At 34.2% G+C, this 12,731-nt stretch overlaps 1 protein-coding gene across 1 annotated transcript in view; it reads left to right on the top strand.

Annotated features, from left to right (window-relative positions):
• Positions 1-6,323, top strand: part of LOC127158929 (cytosolic phospholipase A2 gamma) — a 32,831-nt gene extending 26,508 nt beyond the window's left edge. The window contains exon 16 of the mRNA XM_051101876.1: positions 5,774-6,323. Coding sequence (XP_050957833.1) covers positions 5,774-5,928 — 155 coding nt within the window. The 3' untranslated portion in view covers positions 5,929-6,323. The remainder of the gene's footprint in view (positions 1-5,773) is intronic.
• The last annotated feature ends 6,408 nt before the right edge of the window (positions 6,324-12,731 follow it).

The raw sequence follows: 12,731 nt of genomic DNA, 5'->3' as shown, positions 1-12,731 counted from the left end.
CATTATATTCAAATATGAAGAGAAATGCTGAAATGTTTTCCTCAAAAAACATAATTTCTTTACGACTGAAGAAAGAAAAACATGAACATCTTGGATGACAAGGGGGTGAGTACATCATATGTGAATCTTTGTTTTGGAAGTGGGCTTCTCCTTTAATGTTTGAGCGAATCAGCCGAGTGAATGTTTCAATGACTCACTTTAATATCCACTAATGGTTGGCAAAAACACACTATCTTTAAACTGTTAGCATTTTTCAAGTATCTGTACTTTTAGAATCACATCACAAGACTTATAAAAGCATAGTACTGTATCTTTATTCTCCACTACATTTCAGAAACACACGTCAGAAAGAATTGCTTCAAGGCCCACACTGAAATCTGAAATCACTCCTATGTCCATAGTGCACTAGATCAGGTGTCTAATATTTTAAGATTACTCATTTTAAATAATTTCAAATGTAATCTTGTGCCCCCCTGGTTGAGAATAACTGTGTAGACTATATTATTTATTTGGCAGCATTACTAAACTTTACAAGGGCTACTACATTTAAATTAATCTTGTGCACTGCCAAGACATTTTGCAGTGTGTTCATGTTTGTTCAATGTGTTTCCTTCAAAAGGTCCAAACCCCCAATCTATAGAGGAATGTTACCAGGTGCTCATGGATCTTGTGGACATGAATCTTGCTGTGTTGGAAGGCACTGACATTTCTGCTCTTGATCAGTCCATCAAAACAACACTGAATGGTAAACTTTTTGTAAAGTGTGCTAGAATTGATATAGAAGAGAACCTTTGGGGCTAGTTGTCACACTTACTGCATTGATTATTTCTCAGAGGTGGTTCATTTTTGGTTCAGACAGACAGACAGACAGACAATCATCATGTTTACTCATCACTGCAAGGGTAGCTAACATATTTGAACTGATGCAATGAAAACAAGGCTGTGATGGAAATATGTCTGGAGTTTTTTGTTTAGTGAAAGACATTTTCATTGTTTTGTCAGTTGAACAATGTTCACAAAGGTAAACAACAGTACAGCTCATTGTACATTATGGATGTCACTCATTAAATTAAATTATCTAATTGTGACATAATATTGGGCAAATTGTCACAGAGGGAACATGTTATTTATTGACACTGATTTAAGAATAATACCTTTATATATCTATTTATGTTTTGGAATATAAAATTGTGTCTAAAATAAAATAGCCATATGGCACAAGTCACATCATATTTGTATTTTAAATTTGTCATTTAAAAGTCTGTTTAAAAAGTATCTGCTAAAAGATGTGAATTTAAATGCACATAAATTGTACTACAGTCTAGTTCAGGGCTTCTCAAAGTCTACATTCAAAGGTCCAAATCTGAATTTTCATCAATGACAAAGGTCCGGAACTATTGGTAATTACAAAACTTGTTTTTAATAAACATGTATAACAAATCAACATTCATTTTATGAAAAAATAAATTCAAAATACATGAATAACAAGTGCAAAAGTGGCAAAATAATTAAAGTGTCTGGATTTTTCTTAACAAAACACCACAAAAGTAACATGGTGCAAAATACAGAGCAGTCTAATGTGAGAAATGGCACTGTCTGTCTCCCATCAGCTGCCGAAACCGTGGCACAAAAGGTGTGGTTGAAATGAACGCATACCTCTCTGTCCAATCATCTTTGAAAACTATTTTCTTCGTCAACTTTTCTTTTCCTGGACAATGACATCCTCCACACCCATTCAAATGCTTACTGCGGTGAATCGCGTTTGTCGCGCCCGATTACGTCAAAAATACACCCACTGGATGTCATGGCAACTGAATCAAGGAGGAAAACTTTAAATATGCTTTAACGGACCATCTTCAAAAAAGACATAAAACACTAAACAAATGATTCTGACATGCGTTTATCAAAGTAGGAAATCCAGACTTTTAATCCCTTAAATTACTAAAGATTGAATCGGATCCGGACCGGAGTCCGGACTTTGAGAAGTGCTGGTCTAGTTAATCGTGAAACTGCAAAGATGGCTAGGGTAACGTGCCATAATGTCATTCAAACCACTGTTTTCTGATTAATTGTAAATAATGATTGTAAATGCACAAACTAGAATAGGAACAAATGACTGATGTACGTGTCCCTCTTTTCTTACAGATATCTCTGGAGGTGAAGGTCAGGTGCTTTGTAAAGCATTCAGTCTGGGAGCTGGTGCTGATTTAAAAGCAGATAAACAGTACATGACGCAGTACACCATGGATGTATGCAACCATTTTGTCAAGCTCAAGCTCCATTTCTGGCCATTTGGTAGGTTGAACTATCTCTAATATCCATTCATCCAGCTGTTCTCCACACATGATTATCCCATAATATCCCATTGTGATGGACTGGACAAGTGGACAATCTGTCCAGGGTGTTTTCCCTGCACTTCCCTGTTGTTTTTATAGCCATATTGACACGTAAACAATTTTAGCAGCTAAAAACCCTATACAGCCAAAATAGTTAAAGACCTATAAAACCTGTTAACTGAGCCCAAGAACGGAAGAACTTTAGAAAATTAAGTGTATTTGTTTCACAGATCTTTTGACAAGCATTTATGGATGCATGAGTAAGTGGACCTGGGGCAGGAATTATAACTTCCTCCACAAAATGTCAGGTGAGAACAGACCTGTTTGTTAACTTGAGTTCATTGTGAATAATAAACAGACTCATTGCACGCTGTGATCTCTTAGATGAAGCAGTGCCCACCGTTCTACTGCAAAATGAGACGAGAGACTATATAGACGCCGGACTGTTGAACAACTCGCCCTACTTTTCAGTGCTGAGAGAAAAACGAGGCGTTGACCTCATCATTTCCCTGGATTTCAGTGAAGGCGATCCTTTCATGGTATTATATTATATAATTCTATATAATGCACATGCACGCTCATAAAAGTTCATTTAAAGGAATGCTTCCCACAGAAATGTAAAAATCACTCATGTTTTTCTGAACCCATATCTAAACTCTTATTTCTTCTGTGGAACCTCATAACATTCATAGTGGCCACCATAATCTAAAATGAACAGACCTTCAAAACACTGACAGATTTCAAATGCTGTGTATCATCTGAACAGATGGAAACTACACTCTTAAAAGTAAAGGTGCTTTAGATGCCGTAAAAAAAAAAAAAAAACTTTTTGTCCATTAACAGTTCCATTAAGAACCTTTAACATCTGAAGAACCTTTCTGTGGAATCGTTTGAAGCCGCATTTAAACTACATTTTGGAAGTTCAAAATCGTGGGCACAATATCAGTCCATTATATGGAGAAAAATCCTGAAATGTTTCCCTCAAAAAAAATAATTTCTTTACGGCTGAAGAAAGACAGACATGAACATCTTGGATGACAAGGGGGTAACTACATTATATGTGAATCTTTCTTCTGGAGATGGATGTCTCCTTTTAAAAAACTTTGACTGAATGGTTCTTTGTAGAGCAAAAAATGGTTCTTCAATGGCATCGCTGTGAAGAACCTTTTAAAGCACCTTTATTTTTAAGAGTGTAGTAAGAAATCAATTTAAACAGACTTCATCTGAACTATCTCTATGTGACACATCCTCACGAGTTCTGTATTCCTATTCATCTCAGTGACGGTTTCTCATCTGGTGCATGAACCCACTGAAGTAGAGGTAACACAGTAAAAAGGGATATTTAGGCTAAGTGAATAACATCTGTCTAAGCCTTTTAATAAAGTGCTACTGCACTCTCTATTTTATTTGTATTTTAACTACTTGTTTGTCATGTGTAAATTCAAGGAAGACAAGGCCTATGATGGAATCCACAATAATAACTGTAATATAATCAAAAACAGAACATGACATGTAACAGAACTGAACAGAGGTGACACTAAAACAATAGCAGACAAACCAAACGGGAGAACACAGGACTATAAATACTAACAAAGTAATCAGGGAAAAACAGAAACAGGTGTGGAGCTAATTGATAATTGACAAATGAGAAAAGAAACAGAACCAAATAAGGGCAAACAGGAACTAAGGCTGGGGGGAAAACACGAAACACAGTCCAAGCCCTGACATTGTTTTCTTTTTATTTATTTTTAAAATCTTGACCCTCTAACACTTGCACTCTCTATTCTAACTACTTTTAAAAACAAAGCCTCTAACACTAGCCCTCTCTTCTTTTTCTATTATAAATCTGAGCCTCTAATACTAGTGTTCTCTATTTTTTTCTATTCTTTCGAGTTGTTTTCTATGTTTTTACATATGTATATATATATATATATATATATATATATATGTGTGTGTATGTGTGTGTGTGACCCTGGATCACAAAACCAGTCTTTAGTAGCACGGGTATATTTATAAAAATAGCCAAAAATACATTGTATGGGTCAAAATTATCTATTTTTATTTTATGCCAAAAATCATTAGGACATTAAGTAAAGATCATGTTCCATAAAGATATTTTGTAAATTTCCTACCATAAATACATTAAAACTTAATTTTTGATTAGTAATAAGCATTGCTAAGAACTCAATTTGGACAACTTTAAAAGCAATTTTCTGTATATTTTATTTTGATTTTTTTGCACCTTCAGCAGATTTTCAAATATTTGTATCTTGGCCAAATATTGTCCTATCCTAACAAACCATACATCAATGGAAAGCTTATTTATTTTTTACGGCTGTTTTTGTGGTCCAGGGTCACACATACATATATATATATAAAGAGAGAGAGAGAGAGAGAGATAGAGAGAGAGCTTTGTTTACTGCATTAGCCTAACTGAGACTTGTCACAACACTTGCATATTATTTTTCTTTTGTTAGTTTTGATTGCTTCTGTTGTCCTCATTTATAATTCGCTTTGGATAAAAGCATCTGCTAAATGACTAAATGTAAATGTAATGTAATGCAATGCTTCTACTGCAGACAGTGAAGGAAACTGCTAAGACGTGCAAGAAACTGAACATCCCTTTCCCTGAAGTCAAGATTCCCAGTGAAGACCTGGAGAAACCCAAAGACTTCTATGTGTTCAAAGGCCAAAACGCTCCAACCGTGATTCACATCCCTCTGTTTAATGTGGTCAACTGTGGAGGCAAGTTAACAACTTCCTACACATTTTCCATTTCACAGTTCACTACTTTTCCAGACTGATGAAATCATTGGGCATTATCATGCCATTCAGTTCCTCCAAGTATTCCCCGTATAGCATTATCTGATATTATTTTCAGCATAACAGTAGATTAAAGGAGAAGTCCACTTCCAGAACAACAATTTACAGATATGTACTCACCCCCTTGTCATCCAAGATGTACATGTCTTTCTTTCTTCTGTAGCATAATAAAATCTCTGCTGCTTTTAAGCCATTTTTGCGCTCGTCCTTCATCTACAATCGCTCCAGAGTCCTCGTTTTGCTTCCACGACTTCCAGCCCCACCCTGCTTCATACTACAGTGACCTTAATAAGTCTTTAATACATTAGCTCATCCATGAAAATGATTTCATGGAAAGCAGGATAAAAACTCCAATAATTACTACAAACTTTATTTATAATTTTATTTCTAATTTCTAAATTTTCGTATGATTTCAAAACACAAAATCGACTACACTGTAAACAGAAATGCAAGGGTTGACTGTAAAAATAATTTCCTTCTCAAAACACTGAGCTTTGATTAAGTGCAATAATCTGAAAACACAAATATTTTTCCATATTCTTTTCCCCATGCTTACCTATACCTGGAAATTACTTAAACCCTGCTGATTTTGAAGTGTGTTACTGTTTTAACAGATCAGATTGATAGCTGGAGGAAGAACCATCGCACCTCTAATCTTCCTTACAGCCCTGAGAGGGTCGCTGAACTTGTGGACGTTGCTGGAAAAAACATCTCAAACAACAAAGAGAAATTGCTGGAGCAGATTCGTGCAGTCGCTGAGGCTAAATGATTCCAGGCACAACTACGACTAAATTAAAAGTCGGCAAGAAATTAAAACGCAGTCTGTTTTCTAAATGCATCTTTTTGGTCTTATTGTAATCGATTCATGCTTTTTTTTTTTCTCGTATAGTTTAATTTAAAAAAAATGTCATAACTCGATGCTCTGGGGAAACGGCAGACTTCTCTCTGGTGATGAGGGATGCGTGGTATTTTTGTCATGTTTGCACTTATTTCTGTTTAATGTTAAATTGTTTCTGCATATTTTTTTAGTCTGTGTCTTCATTGCTTGATCTTCATTAATCAATAAATAGCTAATCATTAATAATCAAATCAATAAATCAATAACAAAGATGTAATTACAGCTGATTAAAATACTGTATTACTTTGCTTCTGTTCCAATGAACTAATAAACTGTTCTCTAAAAACAAGGTTTTGTCCTGTCATTTAATATCATTCAGCAAACAGCACAAATGCCACAAATGGAGGCAAACATCAGCTTGTTTTTCCAGTGCAAAAACTGAATCTTGCTGAAAACTGCAGCAAAACAGTATATGACACAACACACATGTGACTACTTGAGTAGTTGGTTCTTGGCCATCAGTAGGTTGAACTAATTGTCTAATTAAGGTTTATTTGCAACATAACATTTTTTTTTTTCTTTTTATTTGCTTTTCCATAACATATTTCAAAGCCACATAACTGTGACCATTACATTTTACAACAACTCTTTCTCGAAAATTCTACCTTTTTGGTATATGGTTGTTCATGGTTTTTTTACACAACTCGAAAATGAGTGAACTAAATAAAAATAAATAACTACCTCACACTGGAGGTCAACATGTTAAACATGCACATAACATTGCAATAATTTGTATATTGTGCAAAGGTTGAAAATAGTTTCAAAATACTTTAATTTATTAACAATTTATTTAATGTGACATTATTTAAAATTTTCTTTTTGGTAATATATGCTTTTAAATGAGCAGTAGAAAATATATAACACTAAAATAATTTAATCAGCTAAATTAATTGAGCAGTTAATTACCATTTTTCTTAATGTGACAAATATGTCACATCAAAATTCCACCTACTGTTTTAAGGTTAACAGCCCAATGTGACATATATGTCACCACAATATCTTTGTAACTTGTTTTATATCAGTTTGTTCAAGAAATGTATTAAAATCATGGTAAGTGTAATCTAGGATGTGTTATTAAAACATTAGAATAGTTGAATAGGTTGAAACATACCTTTAGTAACAAAAACAAGCGTCTTTAAAAATTGCTGACACTGCAACATGTGCTCACCAGACAGTCCACCATTTTTGAAATGTTGCCATGACAACAAAAAATGCACACATTCTCACGTGACTGAACCTGGATGTTACTTATATGTCACTTTGGGACTTCCCGAGTTGAAAATGAGGGATAATGCTTATGCTTTTACAGCCTTACGCAACACACCAGTGGAGCCCAATCCTGTTCCTGGAAAAATACTTAAGCCCAGCTCCAACACCGATCGCATACAATAAATAGTTTATTTTCCTTTTCTGTCACATTAGGCCTAAATTATCATGACTTTTTTTTTTTTTTTTTTCCTGTAAAATGTGATCTGTGTGGCAGTAGAAGAGGATGCAGTCTGCTATTAATACACAAACCAACATAACAGACAGGGTTACAACAATTATTAATTAAAATATGGTATTACTCTTAAATATATTACAATATTAATTTACTGTTCTTATAATTTTTGTTATAAAAATTGCAGCATGCTCATTGGTCAATTTAAAGTTGGTTCCAGTATTATGTATAAACATTTATTTTATCAATTTGGACTGAATTTTTGAAATAGGAGGTGATTATTAATTTCACAATGATCAAGATTATTTTTAAGTAGTTAAATTGCCATTTAGAAATGACACTAAAAAAGTATTGTGTAGAATTTAGAAATGTCAATCAATGACCAATCCAAAGCAGACATAACTTTTAAGAGGTTCTTATTATGCTTTTTCTTTAGTTAGTGTGTGATGTTGCTGTAAAATAGGTTTTAAAAAAAAATTGTTTTTGAACAGTCAAAAAACATGTGAACTGTTTTGGTTAAAAGCCAGACCCAAATCAAGAAAAACACGGTAATCCATCTCAAATTGAAATCTCTTTTGTTAAAATTCCCTTTGGTCTCTTTGGGTCAACAGATGGAATTTTTGGAAAGATTTGTCCTGTACTGAAACCTCAACATCAGCAAAGCTATAGAATTGACAATGGTGCATGGTCACCAACAATATGCTTAAAAACTTTGTAAAAGTTATTACACATACACTTATTAAATTTGTTACCTACATTCTTTTGATTGAGGAAACAGTCACACACTCAAAAAATAAAAAACACAATTTGTTGAATCAGCTTAAAATAATTTATTACCCTGCTGCCTTAAAATTTTTAAGTTCAGTCAACTAAAATAAGTTTAGTCAACTTAAAATGTTAAGTTGTACTAAGAAACAACTTAGATATTTGTGTTTGCTAAACTTAACAGATGGGTAAGTAACCCAGCTGCCTTAAAATGTTAAGTTGATTCAACTCAAATATCTAAGTTGTCACTTAGTATAATTTCAAGTTGAATAAACTTTTTTTGAGTTGACTTAAAATTTGAAGGCAGCCAGGTTACAAATTATTTTAAGTTGTCTCAACAAATTGTTTTTTACAGTGCACTAGAAAGAACATGAATCATAAATTATTACAAACCTTTAACTCAAATGACATGAAACGGTTTACAAAAGTTAATAGGTAGTACATGATTCTTGTGTTAGTGTTCTGATTGCTTGGTTTTACACTAATTGCAGAGACATTTTAAATTTTGGAAACATTTAAAAAAAAAAGGGGGGGTGATTTAATTGATATTACTTTCACAACTATCAATATTTTTTTTCTTCCTTTTAAGTAGTTAGATTGCCATTTAGAAATGTCTGACACTAAAAAGTATTGTGTAGAATTTAGAAATGTCAATCAATAATAAATCCAAAGTAGACATAACCTTTCCTGCTAAATGAAACATTGTAAAATAAAACATGTCCATTGAACATCAGAAAACAGATTCATACACAGTTCCCTTTTATTGACACACCCAGACAACACTTACGCAACAAACATGGGTCGTGACATTTATAAATTTCAGAAACATGTATAAGCAAACAGAGTAATTTCTGACCACCTGATAACATATTTAATTTTTTCAGTCATTCTATATTTTAAGGTCCAGTTTTCTCTACTGACTAATGATTAACTATGACTTTTGCCTTAATTTGCTGCTTATTAATAGTCAGTAAGGTAATTGTTATGTTTAGGCATGTGGTAGGATTAAGAAAGCTAAAATATGGTCATGCAGAGTAAGGCATTATTGTGTGCTTTATAAGTAATAAACACCCAAAACAGTGATATGCAAGCAAAGAACCTCATTAAGGTTTTGTGCACGATTGATGTTTGTATGTGTTTTTCAGTTTGGCATTAATCAGTAAAAGTGTTTGCCAACTCTATGAATGGAAAAGGTAAATCAAAGTGACTACAGTAGAAATGCCTCACATAAGGCATGCTAGATGTATTTTGAAGACGTTTTGTGCACTGGAAATAATTAGTACATTCAGCCTCATGTGAATGGCATGGAATTAAAATGGGAAAATTCTGAAATGTTTTCCTCAAAAAACACATCTTTACGACTGAAGAAAGAAAGACATGAACATCTTAAATGATAAGGGTGTGAGTAAATTATCTGTAAATTTTTGTTCTGGAAATGAAATTCTCCTTTAAAGGCACAATCCAGAGAAATAAGCAATTTTACAGGGGTCATATGATGCGATTTCATATTTTACTTGGAAGTGTTACAAGCTTTTTGTGCATATATAAGAACTGTAAAGTTGCAAAGATTAAAGTCTCAAACCCAAAGAGATATTCTTTCTAAAAGTTAAGATTATCAAACTCTTACTAGGCATACGAGAAACCCCCTGGCAGGTGTGTTGAGGCAAGCTGGAGCTAAACCAAGGATCAGGACCAAGTTCGGGCACCCCTGTTTTTAACCTTTACAACTAGTAAAATGCAATGTCAATTGAAAAGCAAAAAGCAAAGAAAAGCAAACCTCTAGTGCAGGGGTGCCCAACCCTGTTCCTGGAGATCGACTTTCCTGCAGAGTTTAGTTTCAACCCTAATCAAACACACCTATCTGTAATTATCAAGTGCTCCTTGAGATCCTAATTAGCTGGTTCAGGTGTGTTTGGTCAGGGTTGGAGCTGAACTTTGCAGGAAAGTCAATCTCCAGGACCAGGATTGAGCACTCCTGCTCTAGTGGCTCTTGCCATTTTGATTTTTGATTTCACAACATCTCATAATTAGTGTCCATGCTCTGCTTAGCCAACTTAAAGTCATGTAACATAAGTTATAGCTGACTTATGACATATTTCAGAGTGAAACAGGTTTTAGGATGTGATAAATTATAGGGCGGTTCTTGACTTTATTCACTGATAGTAAATGTATAAATTCAAGGGTGGGGTAAAGGAGTAGGTATCTTGGTGAATGGGACCTTAAGAACAGAAAATGCACCTCTTTTATTTCCTATTGTGGCTGTGTGTGTTTTGGGTTTTATGTGACATTTTTTCTTGGATGAAAATGAGGCTGTGAGGGATAAACCTAGTCTTTATACACTGTGTATAAAGCCCTAAATATACTTTACATAAATTACAGCAAACTCACACCTATTTTATTTTTGAATGCATTTACAGTTACATTAATTACAAAAGAAATTTTGATGATGTGCCATTGATTTATTAGAAAATCATGTACACCCAAGGTGGTTTTGGACCCATTAAAACTATTGCTGCAAAGATGTTAGAAAAAATATTTTTCTTTAAAGCTAGAAACTGCCACTATGTTTAAAAATGAATAATAATAATTTTAATACAGCAAAAACTAATCAACTAATGTAAGTAAAACATTCTCAAGCTTACTGAAGGCAAGTAAACACTCCAAGTAAAGGATAAATAATTAATGAAAAATACAAATGAAATAGTATTTTTAAAAAATAGAATCTTTTTTAAAATAGTTTTTTTTTTTTTTTTTTTTTTTGGTAGGTCTATCTAAAGGCTATTACAGAAATAGACTACAGATATATACTACAGATATTTCTTAATAAATGTTAAAATAAAACACTGCAGAATCTTCACTGTATACATTAAAGACGATTCTTACTAAAGTTAATAAGTGATTCAGTCAAGAAAAGTGAGTGATTCTCTTTTTCTTTTGTTGTTTGATTAATATTTAGAAACTAAAGAGAATTCGCACACTGACTGAGAGGCGCTTTCTGTGAGCGCGCTTTGAGTGTGTGTGCGCACATAAACCCGTCGGCTTTCAAGTAGCCTACTGGTCAAGACTTAAAAACACATGCAAATACTGAATATCACTTTCCTGATAATGCATCAAGCCAGTGTCATTTCTGTCAACTGTCTCTGGACTCGGACGGACTCTGCATATTTTCAGAGTCCGAAAGGCTCGAGTCCGAGTCAAGTCCGAGTAAAAATGCATCCGAGTCCGTGACAAGTCCGAGTCGCCTAGAACTTGTACACCGGCTCAGCTACTCAGCGAAAAACCTGACTATGCGATGCACCTGCTGCCTAATTATACTTGCACTGCAATCAGCGCCAATCCCGTTCCTGGAAAAAACACTGTCCTGCAAAGCCCAGCTCTAACACAATAAATAGTTTATTTTCCTTTTCTGTCACATTAGGCCTAAATTATCATGGCTTTTTTTTTTCTCCTGTAAAATGTGATCTGTGTGGCAGTAGAAGAGGATGCAGTCTACTATTAATACACAAACCAACATAACAGACAGGATTACAACAATTATCAATTAACATACGGTATTACTGTTAAACATATTACAATATTAATTTACTGTTCTTATAAAAACAAATACGTTTTGGTGCAGCATGCTGATTGGTCAGTTCAAAGAAGTTGGTTCCAGTATTTTAGGTTTTGGGAACATTTGAAAAAGCGGGTGATTTAATCGATATTAATTTCACAACGATCAAGATTTTTTTCTTCTTTTTAAGTAGTTAGATTGTCTGAATGTCTGACACTAAAAAGTATTGTGTAGAACCACCAGATCCAGCCTGTATCCACATCAGATGGTCACTGCAGTCCCCTGGATGCAGTCCGTACCCAGCCCAGACGGTGGATCAGCACCTAGAGACCACATTGACTACATGAGCTCCAGAGACGGATCCCCATGAAGACCTCGTCACCTAGACGGCCATTCTGTCACCGATGGAGTTTTGGTTCCTTGCCGCTGCCGCCTCTAGCTTGCTTAGTTGGTGACACTTTTTCTTCAAATGATATTGTATACTATTTGAACTGAACTGAGCTAGATGATGACATCATTGAATCCAACAATGAACTGCCTTGAGTGTTTACTGTTGTCCTTTTGCATTATTGATGCACTAATTCCTATTTAATACTGTACAGCTGCTTTGTCAAAATTGTGTATTGTTAAAAGCGGTATATAAATAATGGTGATTTGACTTGACTTGAATTTAGAAATGTCAATCAATGATAAATCCAAAGTAGACATTACCTTTCCTGCTGAATGAAACAGGTTACAACAGTGGTAAAATAACTGAACATCAGAAAAAAAAACCTTTTATTGACACACCTAGACAACATTTACGCAACAAACATGGGTTGTGACATTGATAAATCTCAGAAACATGTATAAGCAGAGTAATTTCTGACAGTTAAACTGCCCGATAACATATTTATTTTTTTCAGTCATTCTTTA

The sequence above is a fragment of the Labeo rohita genome, unplaced genomic scaffold (genome assembly GCF_022985175.1).
Source record: "Labeo rohita strain BAU-BD-2019 unplaced genomic scaffold, IGBB_LRoh.1.0 scaffold_179, whole genome shotgun sequence".
Lineage (NCBI taxonomy): Eukaryota > Metazoa > Chordata > Actinopteri > Cypriniformes > Cyprinidae > Labeo > Labeo rohita.
Note: the sequence above shows the minus strand (reverse complement) of the source record. Positions and strands in the feature narration are given on the sequence as shown.